The sequence below is a fragment of the Gossypium hirsutum genome, chromosome A01, assembly GCF_007990345.1.
Source record: "Gossypium hirsutum isolate 1008001.06 chromosome A01, Gossypium_hirsutum_v2.1, whole genome shotgun sequence".
Classification (NCBI taxonomy): domain Eukaryota; kingdom Viridiplantae; phylum Streptophyta; class Magnoliopsida; order Malvales; family Malvaceae; genus Gossypium; species Gossypium hirsutum.
This window is the reverse complement of record NC_053424.1, coordinates 5,055,743-5,074,678: the sequence shown is the minus strand read 5'-3', so window position 1 is coordinate 5,074,678 and position 18,936 is coordinate 5,055,743. Positions and strand designations below refer to the sequence as shown.

General features: G+C 33.3%; 1 protein-coding gene across 1 annotated transcript; it reads right to left on the bottom strand.

Annotated features, from left to right (window-relative positions):
- Positions 1-9,438: 9,438 nt before the first annotated feature.
- LOC107940614 (probable LRR receptor-like serine/threonine-protein kinase At1g53430) lies at positions 9,439-17,728 on the bottom strand. Its single transcript, XM_016874049.2, has 24 exons — positions 17,221-17,728; positions 15,166-15,337; positions 14,943-15,014; positions 14,751-14,819; positions 14,576-14,647; positions 14,422-14,493; positions 14,223-14,294; positions 14,066-14,137; positions 13,881-13,952; positions 13,698-13,769; positions 13,540-13,611; positions 13,309-13,380; positions 13,119-13,184; positions 12,950-13,009; positions 12,813-12,854; positions 12,662-12,711; positions 12,203-12,564; positions 11,894-12,089; positions 11,671-11,811; positions 11,398-11,516; positions 10,823-11,033; positions 10,498-10,735; positions 10,216-10,366; positions 9,439-10,123 (listed from the first exon to the last, which is right to left on the bottom strand). The coding sequence occupies exons 1-24, from the start codon at positions 17,333-17,335 to the stop codon at positions 9,716-9,718; spliced, it is 3,048 nt and encodes a 1,015-aa protein (XP_016729538.2). The 5' UTR covers positions 17,336-17,728; the 3' UTR covers positions 9,439-9,715.
- Between the last annotated feature and the right edge of the window lie 1,208 nt (positions 17,729-18,936).

The window sequence follows — 18,936 nt, the reverse complement described above, 5'->3', positions numbered from 1 at the left end:
TTAACAATCTCCACCTTGAAGATTTGATTAGGATAATCACATCTTCACACACTTCCTTCAACTCCCCAAATTCGATAAAGCTATCTTTTGTAGTGCCTACAAATGCACTCTCGAATGCCATACACCTGAAGGTGCTCAAATTCTCAGGATGTTAATCAAGTTCAAACAATGATTAAACTTGATTATTGTTACCACCTTGGTCATCATATCTGCGGGATTATCTGCTGTTGGAATCTTCTGAAGTAGAATTTTTCCTTTTTCAAAGACTTCCCGCACAAAGTGATATCTTACGTTGATATTTTTGGTTCTTGAATGATAGACTTGATTTTTCGCTAAATGAATAGTGCTCTGACTGTCACAATATAAACTTATGTGACTTTGAACAACTCCTAAGTCTTTCAACAATCCATTAAGCCAAATAGCCTCCTTAACAGCTTCTGTAACTGCCATATATTCTGCCTCTGTAGTAGACACAGCTACTGTAGACTGTAAGGTAGACTTCCAACTCACTAGGGCTTTCGCAAGAGTAAACAGATACCCCGTAGTTGAACGACGTTTATCTAAATCACCAGCAAAGTCGGAATCAACATATCCAACTACAAACTGACCAAGTGCTTCATCCTGTTCAAAAATTAAACCAACATCTACGGTTTTTCGAAGATACCGTAGAATCCATTTCACAGCTTGCCAATGTCCTTTTCCAGGATCATGCATATACCTGCTCACAACTCCAACAGCTTGTGAAATGTCAGGCCTCGTACACACCATCGCATATATCAAACTCCCAACTGTATTAGCATATGGGACTTTCGCCATATATTCTCTTTCATCTTCAGTTTTCGGAGATAATTGAGCACTAAGTTTCAAATGAGAAGCAAGTGGGGTACTTACATGTTTTGTGTTTTCATTTACACCAAAACATTGTAATACCTTTTTCAGATATTGCTTCTGATTCAAACAAAGCTTGCCTCTCTGTCTATCTCTACTTATCTCCATGCCGAGAATCTTCTTGGCCTCACCTAGATCTTTCATCTCGAACTCTTGATTCAACTGAGCCTTCAGCTTATCTATCTCTTTTTGGCTCTTCGAAGCGATTAACATATCATCAACATACAAGAGTAGATAAATGAAAGATCCGTCATGCAGCTTCTGCAAATACACACAATTATCATATTTGCTTCTTGTGTACTTCTGCCTTCTCATAAAAGCTATCAAATCGCTTGTACCACTGCCTCGGGGATTACTTCAATCCATATAGCGATTTGTTCAGCTTACAAACCCAATTTCTACCACCAGCATCTGTGTATCCTTCGGGCTGAGTCATATAGATCTCCTCTTCTAACTCACCATGCAAGAAAGCCGTCTCAACATCAAGTTGAGCTAGCTCCAAATTCAACTGTGCTACCAAGGCCAACAAAATTCTAATGGAGGAATGCTTCACAACAGGGGAAAATACATCATTGTAGTCAATTCCCTCATTCTGAGCGTAGCCTTTAGCTACCAATCTTGCCTTGTAGCGAATATCCTTCTTGCTAGGAGATCCATCTTTCTTTGCAAATACCCACTTGCATCCGATTGCCTTTTTACCTTTCGGTAATTGCGCCAACTCCCAAGTATTGTTCTTCCGGAGAGACTGCATTTCTTCATCCATGGCACTTTTCCATTTATCACTTTCTAAGCTTTGCATTGCTTCTTGATAAGTGATAGGAATATCATCAACAACGGGAAGGGCGTAGGCCACCATATCAGTAAATCGAGCAGGTTTACGAATTTCTCTCCGTGGCCTTGCAACTGCAACTGGTTCTGTTGTACTTAGTGGTTCTTGGGTCAGAACCTCTTCAACCTCTAATTCCTCCATTGTGGCTGGAGAATTAGACTTATTAACTGGGAAATCCCCATCTGCTCAAACTCCACCTGTTTTGGAGTATACTCCACCTGCTGTGGAGTATTGCTCGTCTGAATATCTTTATCTGCTACCTTTTTCAATATGGCAGATTCATCAAAGGTAACATCTCTGCTACAGATCATTTTCTTTGTGCTTAAGCACCAAAGTCGAAATCCCTTCACTCCAGAAGTGATTCCCATAAAGAGAGCTTTCTTTGCCCTCGGATCTAACTTTGACTCCTTCACATGATAATATGCAGTGGATCTAAACACATGTAAGGAATCATAATCTGTACCCGGTTTTCCAGACCATACCTCCATAGGAGTTTTTCTTTCTAATGCAGATGATGGCAAACGATTAATAAGATGGCCAGCGTATGTCACAGCCTCAGCCCAAAATTGCTTGCCCAACCCAGCATTGGACAACATACATCGAACTTTCTCCAGCAATGTTCGATTCATACGCTCTGCCAATCCATTCTGCTGTGGTGTATCCCTAACTGTGAAGTGTCGAACAATACCATACTCTTGGCACACATTGAAGAACGGATCACTTTTATATTCCCCTCCATTGTCCGTCCTAAGCCGCTTGATTTTCTTGCCAGTCTGGTTTTCGATCATAGTTTTCCATTTAAGAAAAACTCTAAGCACTTCATCCTTAGTTCTCATGGTATACACCCAAACTCTTCTAGAAAAGTCATCAACAAAAGTAACAAAGTAGTGTTTTCCTCCCAATGAAGGTGTCTTGGAAGGCCCCCACACATCTGAGTGAACATATTCCAAAATACCTTTTGTATTATGGATAGCAGTACCGAATTTCACTCTCTTTTACTTTCCCAGAACACAATGCTCACAAAATTTTAATTTGTAAGCCTTTGCACCTTTCAACAATCCTTGCTTTGCCAGAATTTGCAAGGATTTTTCGCTGGCATGTCCTAACTTCATATGCCACAACTGCATTGAGTCCAATTCTTTGTTACCAGAAGCTGTAGCGACTGCTCCAATAACTGTACTACCTTGGTAGTAATACAAGTTATTTTTCCTGATGCCCTTCAATATCACAAGTGCGCCAGATGTCACTTTCAAAATCCCATCTCTCATAGTAACAACTGAACCATTGGATTCCAATGCTCCCAATGAGATGAGATTTTTCTTCAAACTGGGCACGTACCGAACATCAGTCAGAACTCTGGTTGATCCATCTTGATTCTTTAATTGGATTGAACCTATCCCAACAGTTTTACAGGCATTGTCATTGCCCATATAAACAACTCCTCCATTTAGTTCTACTAAATCAGAGAACCACTCCCGGTTAGGGGACATATGAAAGGAACAACCCGAATCCAATATCCACTCATCTGAATGGAACGACGATGATGATGCAACCAGTGATAGTTCATAGTCACTAGTATCATGCTTTGCAACACAAGCATCTACAGCAGCTTTTCCCTTATTCTTCAGCTTTGGACAATTTTTCTTCCAGTGGCCTTTCTCATGACAAAAGGCACATTCATCTTTCCTGAGTCTGGACTTTGACTTTGATCTCCCCTTTTGAGTTTTCTTCCGAGTGTATGAACGACCTCGGACTACTAAAGCTTCTGTATCTCTGATTGAGTTTTTCTGTTTGTCCTTCTTTCTCTGTTCATAACTGTATAAGGCCGCACAGACTTCACTCAGAGATATATCACTCCTGCCATGAAGTAGAGTAGTTTCTAGGAACTCAAACTCCTCAGGAAGTGACCCCAACAGCATCAAAGCCAAATCTTCATCTTTGAATGTCTCATCCATATTCAGCAAATCAGTGACTAACTGATTAAATTTGGTGATGTGATCATTCATTGTGGTACTTGGGACGTATGTGAAGCGAAACAGTCTTTTCTTCAAGTGGAGCTTATTTTGACTGTTTTTCTTCAAAAAAAATTTCTTCAAGTGCCACCCACAACTTATTTGCAGAAGTCTCCTTTGAAAAAGCATACCTCTGCTCTCGAGAAAGGCATGATCGAATTGTGCCACATGCCAACCGATTGATCGCCTTCCAATCTTTCTCCTGTACATCATCTGGTTTCTCTTCATCAATGGCAATGTCTAGACCCTGCTGAAAAAGGGCATCTAGAACCTCACTTTGCCACATACCAAAATGGCCTGTGCCATCAAAGATCTCCACGGCCAGTCTTGCATTTGCAATTGTCGGTCTTGTCCACATGGACGATGTTGAAGCTCCTACACCGACCGTTTTCTCCATAATCTTTCAATATACCTAAGGAAATCTTTTCTGATGTGGAAGATCAGTTTAAACTGCAACCACAGAGCATACTACGATTAACCTTCGGCTCTTGATACCACTTGTTGTTCCAATAGGGTCGGAAGCGTGTAAATTATTGTACTAAAAAATCACACAAAGTTCAATTCCCAAGGAAGAGAGGTGGATCACAAGGATCTCTTAAATACCAAGTCTTTCCTTAGTCAGAATATTCCTTCTAACGTAATTTAATAGCACAATTAAATACTACTATTATACCCTCAAATATTGAAAGAAAAATAGGACAAAAAGAACATAAGAGTTTTAACGAGGTTCGGTAAATTATACCTACGTCCTCGGGCACTAACACCAGATGATAACTTTACTATCTTCAAAGTATTACAAACAAATATAATTCCTTAAGAATTCTCAAATGAGAGAAGAGAGAAAACTAAGAGAGAAAGATTGGTTGGGATGAATTGAAATGAGAAATGAGAAGGCATATTTATAGTTGAGGTTTAAGGACCAAACAATAAATAGCCCATTATCTCAAGGACCAAAAAAAAATTATCCCATGCCACTTTTTCAAAGTCAACTTTAGGGTGCTAAACTTGCACCACTTTGTATTGTTTGCCATTAATGTTGTCTCCCATTAATGTTAACACTAGGCATATTCAATTTTCAATAGTATCTCAAATGTTTGGTTCATTGAAAGTGATTCTGCAGAATTGTCTAACATGAACTAAACAACAAAGTCTTGTAATAGCTATTCAGTACACTTATGTCTGAATGGCTAATCTGAAAATGCTCGGAATGAGGAAAAACATTTTTTTACCATATTACCCACGAAAAAATAAATCATCTAAAACCCACAATTTAAAGAAAAAAACCTCAATCAAAACTCCCCAACTGATGAGCCAACTTAAAAACACATAAAAATATAGAAAAATGAAGGATTCTCTATCTCCTTAGGTCTTAGGTGAGATTTCATATTCCAAATGAAGAGAAGAGGGAGACTGGGAGAGGATGAATGTTGGTGTTCGGTATTCATGGCCATCAATAGATAATGATGAAGGCAACAGATGAAGCGTGGCTTTAGATTTTTTTATTTTCTGGGCTTTTGCACATGGGTGAGACTAAGCAAGAGGAGTGAAGAATCATTATCAATTCATGACCAGCAATGGACAAAGATGAAGGCAAGTCTACGGATGAAGGTTGATTTTGGGTTTTTTATTTTCTAGGTTTTTGCACATGGGTAAGATTGAAGAAGAATGAATGGAGTAAGAGAAGAGAAATTATTATGAATTAGACAATGAAAAGAAATGTTTTAGTACTCAAAAGTAAATTAGTATAGATAATATTTTTATAAAAATAAAAATATAATTATATTAAAAATGTTATTAAATTATATATTATTCTTATTTTTATTAAATCATATTTAATAATAATCCTATTAAAATTTAATAACAATAATAACTTATTTAATAAAATTTGTTAAAAGTATTTTGGTCATTTTAGCTTTTTTGATATACTATTACAACCTCTACTCCATTCAGCCGAACATAATAATACTATTACAGTTCTATTCATTTCCACTCAATCAAATAATTGAATTACTAATTACAACTCTATTTCATTACAGCCCTATTGCATTACAGTCCTATTCTATTAAAGTCCTATTCCATTCCACTAAACTAAACATGATGTTAAAGTTTTCAAATCTTTATGTTAACAACCCCTAAAAATTAAGTTTTTATTTAAGCATTTAGCCTTCCATACAAGCTTTATCCCAATTAAGGTTAGAATAATTCTTACAACTCCTTAAGAAAAAATTTGTAACAAATTTTACTGAGGTAAAATGTGAAGAATGAAGTTGAGTGACACTCGGCAGTGCCTATTGCAGGTTGTCACTAATACAGCTTAATTACTTGTTTTATTTGAATTTAAAATTAGTAAAAAAAAATCTTTAGACCTATTAATGTGTTATTATATTGAAGATACTATGGTTCATCTATGGAAATCAATCTTTGGCTTTTGAAGATGGGTTAGATACGAGTAGATCAATTCAACCTTTAGAATGTGAAGATTCGATCGAAATTGTATTGTTGATTTTGGAGTGCATATCTTTGATTGATTTTGCTTTGAATACTTATACTGTAATAACTATTTGAAGGAATTACTTTGTATTCACTTAGATTCTATGTTAACAAGCCAAAAATTAATATATGATTTGAGGCTTGTCTAGGTTTTGTATAAATGTTTGTTTAGAGCACTTTGATTTGTTCAATGAAAATTTATTTTTGGTAGAGAGTACAAACTGAATTGTAAATATCATTGAGTGTTTACTGTCTAAGTTCTCAGGGGGAGGATTCGAAGTGAATGTTTCAGTCCTTAGATTCAAAGGTGAGATCACTATACTTAGGGAGTGGTAGAGTGTGAATCACTTGTTGTATTGTGGTTTAAAGAGTATAGAATTACCCACTAAGTTAGGCTTCGTAGACGTAAGGAAATCGAACTACATAAATAAATCTTAGTATTCTTTATGTTTTTGTTTTCACAATTTTCGCAGTACAAAGCCGTAGAGACCACAACAATCAAGAACTTTCATTAACAATTTTCATATTAAACAAACTTCAATTGTAGATAGCAACAAATTTTATTCATCATTGTTATTTTTATCTCATCTTTTTCGAATTGAATAAAAAATTACAACTTTTTAATCCTAAATATTGAAATTATATCAATAATATTACTTATTTCGCATAGGGTAAAAGTTGAACTTTTAATTGCATAAAAACATATTAAATTGTTGATTAATGAGTGAATATATTCTACATTAATAGTATACTTTTTTATTTCATAAGTTTTCTTAAAGAACTGACATGTATCTCATTTTTTAAATATTTATTTTTTAATATTTTACTATTTTTGTGTATAAGACACTTGTCAACTCTTAATCTTATTTGTGAAATCTAAAAATTCTACTAAGTACCAAATATTTTGTCTTAATTTAAACATTTTGTCTAAATCAATGTTTTTCATTAGTTTCTTCATTTAACTTTCAATTATTTTCTATCTTTTATTTTTTGTTTTTTAATTTTTATTTTGCTTTCATATAAACTTATTTCTTTTTTTTTTATGTGAATATTTTTCTCCCACTTTTCACCATTCAAAACTGTATAATTGTTGAATAAATTGTTACATATAATTATGTGTAAAATTTATAAGGTGACTCAATGACTTAATGTTTCATGAATTAATCTGATCATGTTAAATCATACTTTCTAAATAAAATTGATTAAAAATATAATATATATATTCTCACATGGCACTAAAACCAGTAGCTATCACTTTTCCTTAAGATGCGGGTCTTGTTGAAAACATATCTTTAATATAGTGATTCAACATGTCTTGCTTGCCTTCTTCTTACCCCTTGTTTGGGTGCAGGCCAGGCGACTAGACTTTATTGTGCAATCTTAAGTCTTTCAGCTGTGGTCCTCTGAACATACATATCAACAATTATGAAAGAAGACTAATATGTATGTTAAAGGTTGATTTTCGATCATCTTTTTTGAACTAATTAATATAATTTTTTTTATTTATTATATTATTGAATTTGGAACTATAAGTATCTTGATTTATCATATTTACTATTCTATTTGGTTAAATAAATTTACATGATAAGAAGCTTTATCATACTTATAAATAAAAATTATGATTTTATTAAAACACTTTTATTAAATGAATTTATATAATAAATAAATTATTGACTACTTTATATTTAAATCATTAAGTTTTCATTAATAAAAAAATGTCAAAAAAACAAATATTTATTTATATATAATACTTCATATTTTACATTTTATAAAATATAATCGAATGTAATATATTATATATGGAAGCTATTATGGTCAATTTATTAATTTTTAATTAAGAAATTAAAAAATAAATAAATTTAAGCAGCGAAGAGTTTAAGTCACAACTTTCCAAGTTTCATGAGCTTGAGCTTAATTCATCATTGCGTTACAGACTTAAATTTTAACCAAGTAAACCTTGTGACTTTAGATGAAGAATTTGCTTCAAATTGTTTTAGTCAACTTAAGCCCTCAAAGTTTGAATTCTTTAAGACATTGAAACTAGAAAGTAACTAAACGAAACAAGTAAAAAGCAAGAAAACTCAAAAAAAAGTTTTTGATTTAATGCTCTCAATATGTTGATCAGTCAACGCTGAACAATACCAATCAAAATGTAGAAAACCTCTATTTATAATTGAACTCTTATATCAATGGTACAAATTAAAGTACATCAACGACACTCACATTCAAAACTATATAAAATTACCCTATTAAAATATAAGTTATTGAAGTTTTTACTAAATCATGAGACTTTAAGTAGATTAGCACTGTAGAAAATTTCAAGTATCGATCACTCTTGATGGATCACAATAAGCCCAAATTGCTCATAAAAACAACTTAGGTTATTAATGCGTGCCTTAATCACGAGCCTTTGTACGCGTGTTGTCACAATTGCACCTCCATAACTAAAATCTATAGATTGGTTCGACACATCGATTAACTCAATGATTAAATTTAACTTTTCTTTCTTCTTCTTCTTCTTTTTTTTTTTTTGCAATTTACTCAAAAGAAATCTGGTTTATATTACAAAATAATCTAATTTAAGTCTACAATTGTCCAAGTATCGGGTTATCCACACAAGTCCAAAGACCTACTTAAAATATGAAAGAGTTTGACCGAGTAAAAAAAGGTTGGAAAATAGGCTCGAATATTATTCAGGCCAAACTTGAACAAAATTTGTAAAGCTCAGCCCGGCCTGACCGAATACCTTTATATATTTATAGTTATGAAATTTTAATATATAAATTAACCCCATCCAAATCCAAATATTATTTATTCCAAAGTCCAAATCCATCATTAATAAATAAAACTCAAACCAAGCCCAATTCTGAACCTAGACTAACCCATTGTTCTTTGTATAGGCTTTTGCATGATCTGCTACAATCCTCGGTTAATACAGTTTGGAAGGCATGATTTTACCGAAGTGTCAAGGTCTTTGTAAGTTCGTATTGCTCAAAACTTCAAACAGAAGTTGGTACAATTGCTAAAAATTTATATTTTATCATATTAAAATATAATTTATTATTATATTTAAAATTTTAAAATATTTTATATATCATTAAGTTTTACAAATAATCTTATATTAGTTACTTAAAAATGCATTTAAAATTTATATTTCATGTATCATATATTAAATTATTTAAATATTACTTTCCACTATCATATTTAGAAAGAACATTCTAACCTTCAACAGTAATTTTTTATTGTCATATCAAATACATAAAATTAATAAACTATACCTTTTTACAACACTTTTCACAAATACTTGTCAACTACAACAGGACAAGCCGTTAATCAAACATATTAGTTCATAAAAGAAACTCTTCGTAAAATTGAACAGTCCACTACATTATATCAAAACATTTTTCTGATTCTAATAACATTTTCATATATTTTCCATTACAAAGAATCTTAAGTCAGAAAGAATATGAAAGCATGGCATCATTCAAATGTGCTCTCAAGGATTGTTATTGAGGAGCATACTTGATGAAGAATGATCTCGAGTCTCATCCGGTATAGACATTGAAGAATCAGTCCAAGGTCCATCCATCACTGTGCTTCTTGGAGCCTGGCTGTCATGTGAAAACGTCGAGACATTCGTTTGGCTGTCATGTGATAGCTTCTCGAAGGCTTTAAACCTGGCATCTTGATCCGCATCCTTTCGTTTGATTAATGGAGCTTGGATGGGAGCCTTGCCTTCTATCATACTGACTACAGAAGACATTAATGGCCTTAGAGTTGGTGATGGATTGGTGCATAAAAGAGCCAGGTTTAGCATCCTTAGTGCCTCTTCTTTCGAGTACTTAGAACCGAGACAAGGATCAACAAGCTCTAAAAGGTTCCCTTGTTCTTGCTGGACATAGGCCTAAAAAATCATATTGGTTTGGATTGAAGTTAGCTCAATGATATGCAGTATGATTGAGGAAAGAAAAAGTTGAAAAATAAAGCTTTAATTACCCAATCAAGGAGAAAAACAAACTCCTCCTTTGGCTTGTAATTTGTGTTGCTCTTCCCACTCACAATCTCCAAAAGAACAACACCAAAGCTATAAACATCGGCTTTATCGGTCAAGTAACCCCTCATTGCATATTCAGGTGCCATGTAACCTCTGACAAAAAGACATAGAAAATACATGAAATTTGATGTACTATGTGTAAATTACATCATGCTAATACTATGATATTGCTTAGCCATTGGTGAATTCCTTAATGTAGGAAGGCAGAGAGAAACAAGACTTACATTGTTCCAGCTATTCTTGTGCTGATATGAGTGTTCTCTTCTTCATCAAGCTTGGCTAATCCGAAGTCAGAAATCTTAGCATTTAGATCCTTATCGAGCAGCACATTTGTCGCCTTTATATCTCTGTGAACAATTTTGAGTCTTGACTCCTCGTGAAGATAAGCTAGGCCTCTTGCTATTCCCAAGCATATTTTCTTTCTCGTAGACCAATCCAAGTTAAGACGTTGTTCATCACGACCTAAAACAAAATGGAGAGATTGTTAGTCAAAATTATCAAACTAGAAAGAGTGATAGCTGTTATCTGAGATGTTAGTGAAGACATTACCAAAAAGGGCACGGGCAAGACTGTTGTTTTCCAAGTACTCATAAATTAGCAACAACTGATTTCCTTCAATACAACAGCCATAAAGCTTCACAAGATTAGGGTGTTGCAATCCAGAAATCATCCCTATCTCAGTCACAAATTCACGATTTCCCTGCTTTGACTTAGAAGATAGTTGCTTGACTGCAACTACTCTACCATCTGGCAGTATACCCTACAATCAAACAGTGAATTTTCAGAAAAAAGTTCAAACATTAATCCTTCTCGGTTATCCCATTTTATCACTAGGATTGGATGTATGTTACAAGCCGAATATATATTAGGGAAGTCCATTAATTTTGATTATCTAATTAAGGCTCAGGGTGTGATTTTATTTCAGTTGATTTATTTCGTTTCTAGAATAGGTTTTCTATTTATGTAATACGACTAGTCGTAAGATTTAAGTCTCCCATTGATGAGCTGAACTATTAATCACAATAATTCGTAACGGTGTATCATAATTTAGACATTTCATCTGTATATGGAATATTATAATCATTAGGCTTCCAATCTTAGACTAAAATGATAACAATCATTACCTTGTAAACTGGTCCAAATCCTCCTTCGCCGATCTTATTTGCAGAATCAAAATTATTTGTTGCAGCCTTTATTTGTCTTAAACTGAAATAGCCAGTCTGAAGTTCTAGACCATGAAGTTCTGCAATATGAACAGATCAAAAGATTTAGCCATCATAGAGAAACAAAAACAATAACAGATTCCACTCTTCTTTTATGGTCCTAAGAAAGTAACAATATAAAAAAATCTGAAAGTAATTATTATGCAAATATTTCTAGTAATTATATAGTATTACCACTGTTTTCATCGTGTTTGCCCCCCAAGTAACCCATCAGTCGGAGGATGATCAAGAGCAAGATGAGAATCACACATGAACCGATCACAATACCAGCAATAGCTCCAGCGGATAACCCATTCCCAGTGTCAACCGGGAAGTCTAAAGGAACAAGACGGGAGTCAATAAAATGGGAGGTCAAAAGACTAGCAATAAACTGGTTTTTGAGATGTTATGTACTTACTAGGAGTTATTGTAATCGCAGATATCAGTGGCCCATAAACCCCTCTGTCAGGAATGGCAGTAGTTCCTTTCCCTCTCCAGAATAAGTGAATCTCCAACGTACTTCCATTTACATCAACATCAAATTCCCTGACAATGCCCCTACCAACACCACCAGCTTCCTCCATGATGTTGAAATCCTCCAAAACTATTCGACCCTTTATGAATAATCAAGTTGACTTTCAGAGACTATAATCATATGTTCACATATCTTGAAAAGAAACGAAAGACTTGGAAAAATGGTCCATGAACATAGCTAATGTATACTTACTTGAATTGATACGTCAAATAAACGCCTTCCGTGACTCTCAAATGTCTTATTATCAGAATACATAATTTCAGCAAAGTGAAGCTTCACGTGATAATTGCCTCGTAGCAAACATAGGCCATAGTACTTAAGTGATTGAGGTGCAAGGCGTGCAGAATTGTAGAAGGCTGAACCAGTCAGAGCGGATGAAGCTTTTGCAGTGTAATGAGCAGAAGCTTTACCCAAATAAACACCTGTACTACTATAAGCCCATTTATTTGCTGAATTAAAAAAGTTTGATGGACCAATGGTGCTTAAGTCCTCTTCATAGTCATTTCCATCAACGTTTATATGCTCTCCTCCGCAATTAATAAATAAGGAATGATCTGCAACCGAAAAAGAAACAAGGTTATATCGGATAACTTTCTGATGAAAAAACAAGAATATTGAATTTAAGTATAAGAAAGAAGTAATTATACTTACGGTTCGGTTTTCTTGGACATGGAAGGTCCTTCCTTAAGCACCATGGAACTCTACAAATTATAATTTTTTGTCAGCACCAGTTATTTTTCTTGGTTCAACTAGAACAATTGAAAGGAAAAAGAAAAAAGTAATAGAAAGCAATAGAACTTACGAGTTGCTATCAGCTGAGGACGACGAACTGGATACTAAGTTCCTGTTAAGTAATAACGGAATAATTATAGAGAATATAGATGTATATATTAAACTTAAATGAACTTGAAACTGTAAGAAAAATATCAAGAGACGTACACTTTTGCTTGTTGGCAACTTGTTTGAGATGAAGAAGTAAAATTGTTGTAAGACAAATCTCTGCAATGATTTTTTTTTCAAAGAAACCGTATATTCCAAAACAGTCAATACAGACAATCAACATTCTCAACATAAGAAAGAAAAAGTTGTAGCTGGGAAATGGACTGACATGTTCTCATCGCTTTCTAATATCCAATCAGGCACGGGTCCAGTCAATGAGTTGTTAGTCAGAAACCTAAATCATGAAAAATCAACAACTCACTTTCAGTCCTACATGAAGCAAAACCGTAACCAACATGGCCTACTGAAAATCAGCTTTTCAATATTCTAATGTTAACAATTTTTGTTTATTGACTTACAAGTAATCCAACTTTGTCAAACTGCGAAGTTCCTGAGGAATCTGTCCAGTTAAGCGGTTGAAGCTTAGGTCCCTATGATCCAAGTCATGTCAACATACATCAGAAAAAGAAAATTAACGGTGAAGAATTGAGAATAAGAGCGTGAAATAATTGTGACGTTGTAATCAATTTGGTTTTCAATATAATCTTCTCAAGCATCTTCAAAAGAACTCCCTCGAGTATGAAACTTACAGCGTTTTTAATGATTTCATTTCCCCTATATAGGTAGGGATTGAACCAGTAAGCAAGCAATTCCGAAGTACCCTGAGTCACAAAGTTAAAAAAAATCCTCTGATGAGCTAAAAGAACAGAAAAAATGAATCAGATGGAAAGCCTTACACTAAACTCACAATTCTTCCATATCTTTCATTCCCTCCAAATTTGGAACAGCCGAACTCCTCCCACTCAAATCAGTTATCCTCCTGAAATGATGAGATATAAGAAAATTAATCGCCTGTTGTCATGGATGTTGTTGCCAGACAGGAAGAGAACTAAGCATATAAGGATTAACTGATTAAGGACAAAAGACTCACAAATCAGTTAAGTCTTTTAACTCGGAAATGGTTGAAGGAATTGGTCCTTCCATTGATGTGCCTTGCATGTCCCTGCAATAAGATTTGAAACTTGTTAAATAACTACAAAATGATTAAAAGAAGAGAAAAATAAAAATAGGGAACAATTTTAAATGAGATTCTCAAATTAAATGATTGGTACTCACAATCTTGTAAGTTTAGTCCAATTCCCTATGAAATCAGGTATCTTCCCAGACAGACTACTTCCATCTATTCGGCTGCAAAACACATTTCAGAAAGGTCAGGAGTTAGCCTAAAATTTTGATGAATTTTCATATATCCACATTACATATTAACACTTACAAATCAGTTAAGTTCTTCAATTTGCCGAATGATTCAGGTATTGTTCCTGTGAAATTGTTTGAAGAAAGAAGACTGCAGGCGCAGAAAAGTAGTCAGTTACAATTCAAATAAACAAGAACACATATCATGGAAAAGTGGCCATTTAAGCATCAATTCAGACACCTTAAGCTATAAGTTTTGAGGCTAGAAAATAACTTACAGTCTACTCAAGCGGTCCAAATTTCCTAGGTTAGACGGTAGAGATCCACTAAACAGATTATCTTCCAAAACCCTGAAAATGCAATTCAATTATGATCAATATGCTACAACAAAATTCTTTATTCAAACAGACAGATTTATAAATCATGACTTACAGTCCTTCAAGTGTAGGAATATCACCAATTTCCCTAGGAATTGGACCGCTAATACGGTTCCCCAAAAGTGACCTGAAAAAAGTTACAAATGATCAAACAGTTATACAACTTCATCGATGGCTAAATGATCAAATGGCACTAGCAAAGCACCCAACTCATAAAAAAAAGGACTTACAAACTGGTGAGAGGAAGCTGAGACAAACTCGACGGAAGTGATCCGTTAAGATAGTTGCGAGTAAGATCACTGTTCAACAAAGGAAACTCAGCTAAGTACTTTCTAATCACATACAATGAACTAAAGTCTAAAGAAGGATCGAACAGAGAATTGAATTAATGAACCTATAATATTTATGTCAACTGGACTTACATTACTTCCAGATCAGTAAGATTTCCAAGCTCAGGTGGTAGAATTCCAGTCAAATTGTGACCCTTTATCAATCTGTTACACAAAATGAATAAATATTGAAAAGGAAATATTTAATTACAGTCATTGGAAGTCTTACTAAGAGTTAACTAGTATCAAATTAAGTAAATTTATTGTAAATGTGTAAGTAAATTAATGGTTAAGAAAAGAAAAAAAGAGATCGTACATTTGAGTGACATGGCATATGGTGTTGTTTCCATCTGAACAATTACATACAATATGGCTTTCAACAAGATCGGTAGTGGTATAATTCCATGAACTATCAGTGCAAAGGGTTTGATCAATGGTACTAGCATTCAGATGCTGCATCTTTGAAAATACCGTTTGAAGAGTTTGCACTGTTGTGGACAAAGCAGAAAATTAATCAGTAAATACACAAATAGAATAATAGGATCAAGTTCATTTAATATAAGTAATAATGATAAATATAAACAGGAAGGTAAATAATATTGAATTCAAAGTTTCATTAATGTGGTATTTAATGCACATAAACACGATCATTTTTTTTTTTCTAACTTTTCATATATTTGAATGATAAAAAGGTTGAAGCCATAACAGGTTCGACCCAAAATTTAAAATAGTCAGATTTGACCATTGCAGTAATAGTGGCCATGGTCAAACTCAGGGTGCTGCTTTTTCACCTTGTAATTGTCAAACATGTTCAGGTTTCAATAATTAAATGTATTATCAAAAGATGAGTCCAGCCCAACCTTTTAACCCCCAAAAAAACAACTCACAAAACAAATATAAAATTTATAATTCCCATCTAAATCCAAAAGCACGCAATTTTTAACCTATGCTTCATATGCAACAAAAACATGGCCAACCTGCTGCCAGCTATTTATGACTGTATTAAGAACTTAGCATGGGGCAGAGTGGTTAGCCACATTCAAGCAATAATAGCTACATGACAAACACTGCAAAATCAAATACCTATCGTAAACATATCCATCTGATAACATTCTACGTATTCAAAATTCATATAATACTATTGTACTAATTGCTGAGATAAGGTTGACTAAGTGATTGGTTGAAGATATGCATTTCAAGAAAATCTGAAAGTTTTTTTTTTTAAATATCTCAAATATGTTGACCAAATCAACATAGACAATAATGCAAGCCATAAGTTCCAAATCTAGGCCTTAAGAGTGGGGTCATCTACCATGCCAAATAAATGCATGAAGTTGGCTTATAGATCAAAGTTGAGTTAGAACTTTGAATCACAATCTTTTTTCAAGTATTAACAACCTCTTTGAAAGTGAACTTCCCTTTTTTTTAATTGACAATTATGTAATCCTCGATGCAATGAAAGCAACATATTTGGAATCATATATATAACAAAAAAGAAAAAAACATGGAGAGAGCCAGTTGAACTGATAGTCCAAGAAAATAAGCAATTCTACTAATAAACAATATCAATAATTATGATAATTATTTGTTTGATTGTTGAGAAAATGTTATGGTTTAAATAAATCTTTAGAATTTTGCTTCAACTAGAAACAATAACATAAAAAATGTGGATAAGGATAAAGCATTGTGTTTTGACATTCTTCTAGTTTCCCAGTAACCAAACAGAACAGAGGCAATACCTTAAAGCAGAAAATGCATCAATATGAGAAAAGTAAAAAAGAGTGAAATTAATTTGAAATACTGTTTTTTCTAAAAAAAAAAGTTGGGATTTTAGGTGGAAAGAACATAGTAGCAAAAGAAATTAAAAACAAAGTCCCCAACTTTGATGAACTCTTTCTAACTCTTCCAAGAGTTTCTTCTTCTTTATGTTATCCCTGTTTACCCATCAACCAACCAAAACTTCAAACTAAATTATATAGAGGAAGAGAATAAAATATTAAGTCCCAAAAGTTTAATCCCACTTGTTTTCTTTGGCTGAAATTCCCAGAAACCAGAAGCATGAAACTAAACAAGCATTATACAAAGCATGGCCTCTAACATAATACGAAAGGTGGTACCCCAGAAACTAGAAACATGATGAGAAACTAAAGATTTCTTTTTCTCTCAAAATCCTCCATGACCAAATAGAGCAAGATCATTCAAAAAGGAACAATATCCAAATCCTTAAATTTTCTTTTCATGTCTTTTCCCCTCGAATTCTCAGGAACCAAACAGAGTAACAGTAACTTTGACAGTTACAACAAAAAGGAGAAACACCAAAAGAAAAAACTTATAGGGAGTTTTAAAAGAAGTTGGTGGGTTATTTGCATACCTTCAGATTCAGGCAACAGTTGAGCATTTGATCCAAACTCAGTGAAGCAATTCAAAGCCAAAAACCCCAGAAAAAGAACAGAAACCACCTTCACTACAGAAAAAACAAACCCCATTTCCCCTCTTCTTCAACCCCCCAAAATTTTCTCTTCTTTCACTTAACTTTAAAACCAAAAGATATACAACAAACCCTTTAAAATAGCAAAGCAAAACTCAATGTTTCTATGCTCTTCGTTGAACTATGCTAATTTCCCTTGAGAAACAAGGGAGTAAAAATGGTTATGGTGATAATATGGAGGACGTTATTAATTTTATTGAAAGAAAAGCAAACGTGGGAAAAAGGAGCATGAGTTGTTTATGTCGGAATTTTTCGTTGTTTTAATGCAAAAGATAAAAAAGAAAATTACAAAGTTGATTGTAAAAGAATAGTATGACCAAGAAATAATAATAGAAAGGGGGGGGGGGGGGGGGGGGGGTTAGAATAGAAGCCGCCAGATAGGGCCTTCTACATCAACGGGCGCTGTCACACGCTTTGCTTTTATGGTGCCCGCCCCCAATTTTTTATAGATTACACTTTATAGAGTAGATAAAAATCTATATATATATATATATTTTAATGTTAGAAGTATAATATATGTTTGCTCATCACACAGTAATTTTTTCAAATAATTACAAAGTAAAATCAAATAATTACGAGTATAAATAGATTAAAAATTAGTATAATTCATATTAGAATAGATTAAAATCAATATATAATGACCGTACATAGTAAAATTTAGAGACCAACATATATAATTATATATGATAAATCTCAAATTTAGATACTCAAGACTTAAGATCTTTACTTTTACTAACAGAGTCAAGGCTTTATGGGCTATATATTATATAATTGCATGTAATCATGGGTCGAGTCAATCACCTAAGCTCGAAAGTTTATCGGAAAAGTAATAGGGTTTAAGAAAAAATATAAGCTCGAAAAATGAGTTTGGACAAAAATAAGACCCAATTTTTAAACTATCAGACCTCGGGTAGAAGTTTTTCGGCTTCGCCAACCCGAATCACATGCCTATATTTTTTTTGTTGTTGTTGTTGTATTTTCTATATGTTAACCCTTTAGATATCAATTTAATAAACCATTAGTGTTAAAGTAAATAATTTAATGATTAAATTTAATAATATTAAATAAATTGACTAATTTTTTTTAATTTAAAAACATAGAAAGATCAAATTATGATAAAAAAAATCATTACATTTTCTGTTACAAAATTTTGGATTTTTATAATAATGATACTACATATACATACTGATAATACAAACATTTACAACAGACAATATAGAGTTATAGACACACATTAGGTATTTAGGTGTGTAATGCTTACATTATATGAAACAAAGTGGTAGCTCCATATTTGACTTTTTTAATATTTAGGGTAACAAATTAAATTTATTTAATTATTTGCCAAACTCCATTTTCAATAAAAGCTAAGTTCATTGAATCAGCCCCTTTAAACCTTTTCTTTCTTTCTTTCTGTTTGCTCTTTTTTTTTACTATCGTAAAGGGCATGCAATTACTTAGAAAAACCATCTTCTATTCATCAAAATGAGGAAAAAAACATAAAATTTTCTTCAAACTTTATTCAAAAGGATTAAAGACTGTGGGAAATTTTCAATTATTGTGATTAAAATGTTAATGTTTTAATTTAACTTAAAAAATAGT

What these genes read in the sequence shown, in the direction of transcription:
- LOC107940614 (XM_016874049.2), bottom strand. Translation starts at nt 17,335, where the DNA reads ATGGGGTTTGTTTTTTCTGTAGTGAAGGTGGTTTCTGTTCTTTTTCTG. An exon ending in TTGAAGAACTTAACTGATTT is followed by an intron (nt 14,138 to 14,222) that starts GTAAGTGTTAAT and finishes TGTGTTTTGCAG; the next exon opens with CCGAATAGATGGAAGTAGTC. An exon ending in TATTTGACGTATCAATTCAA is followed by an intron (nt 12,090 to 12,202) that starts GTAAGTATACAT and finishes TTATTCATAAAG; the next exon opens with GGTCGAATAGTTTTGGAGGA.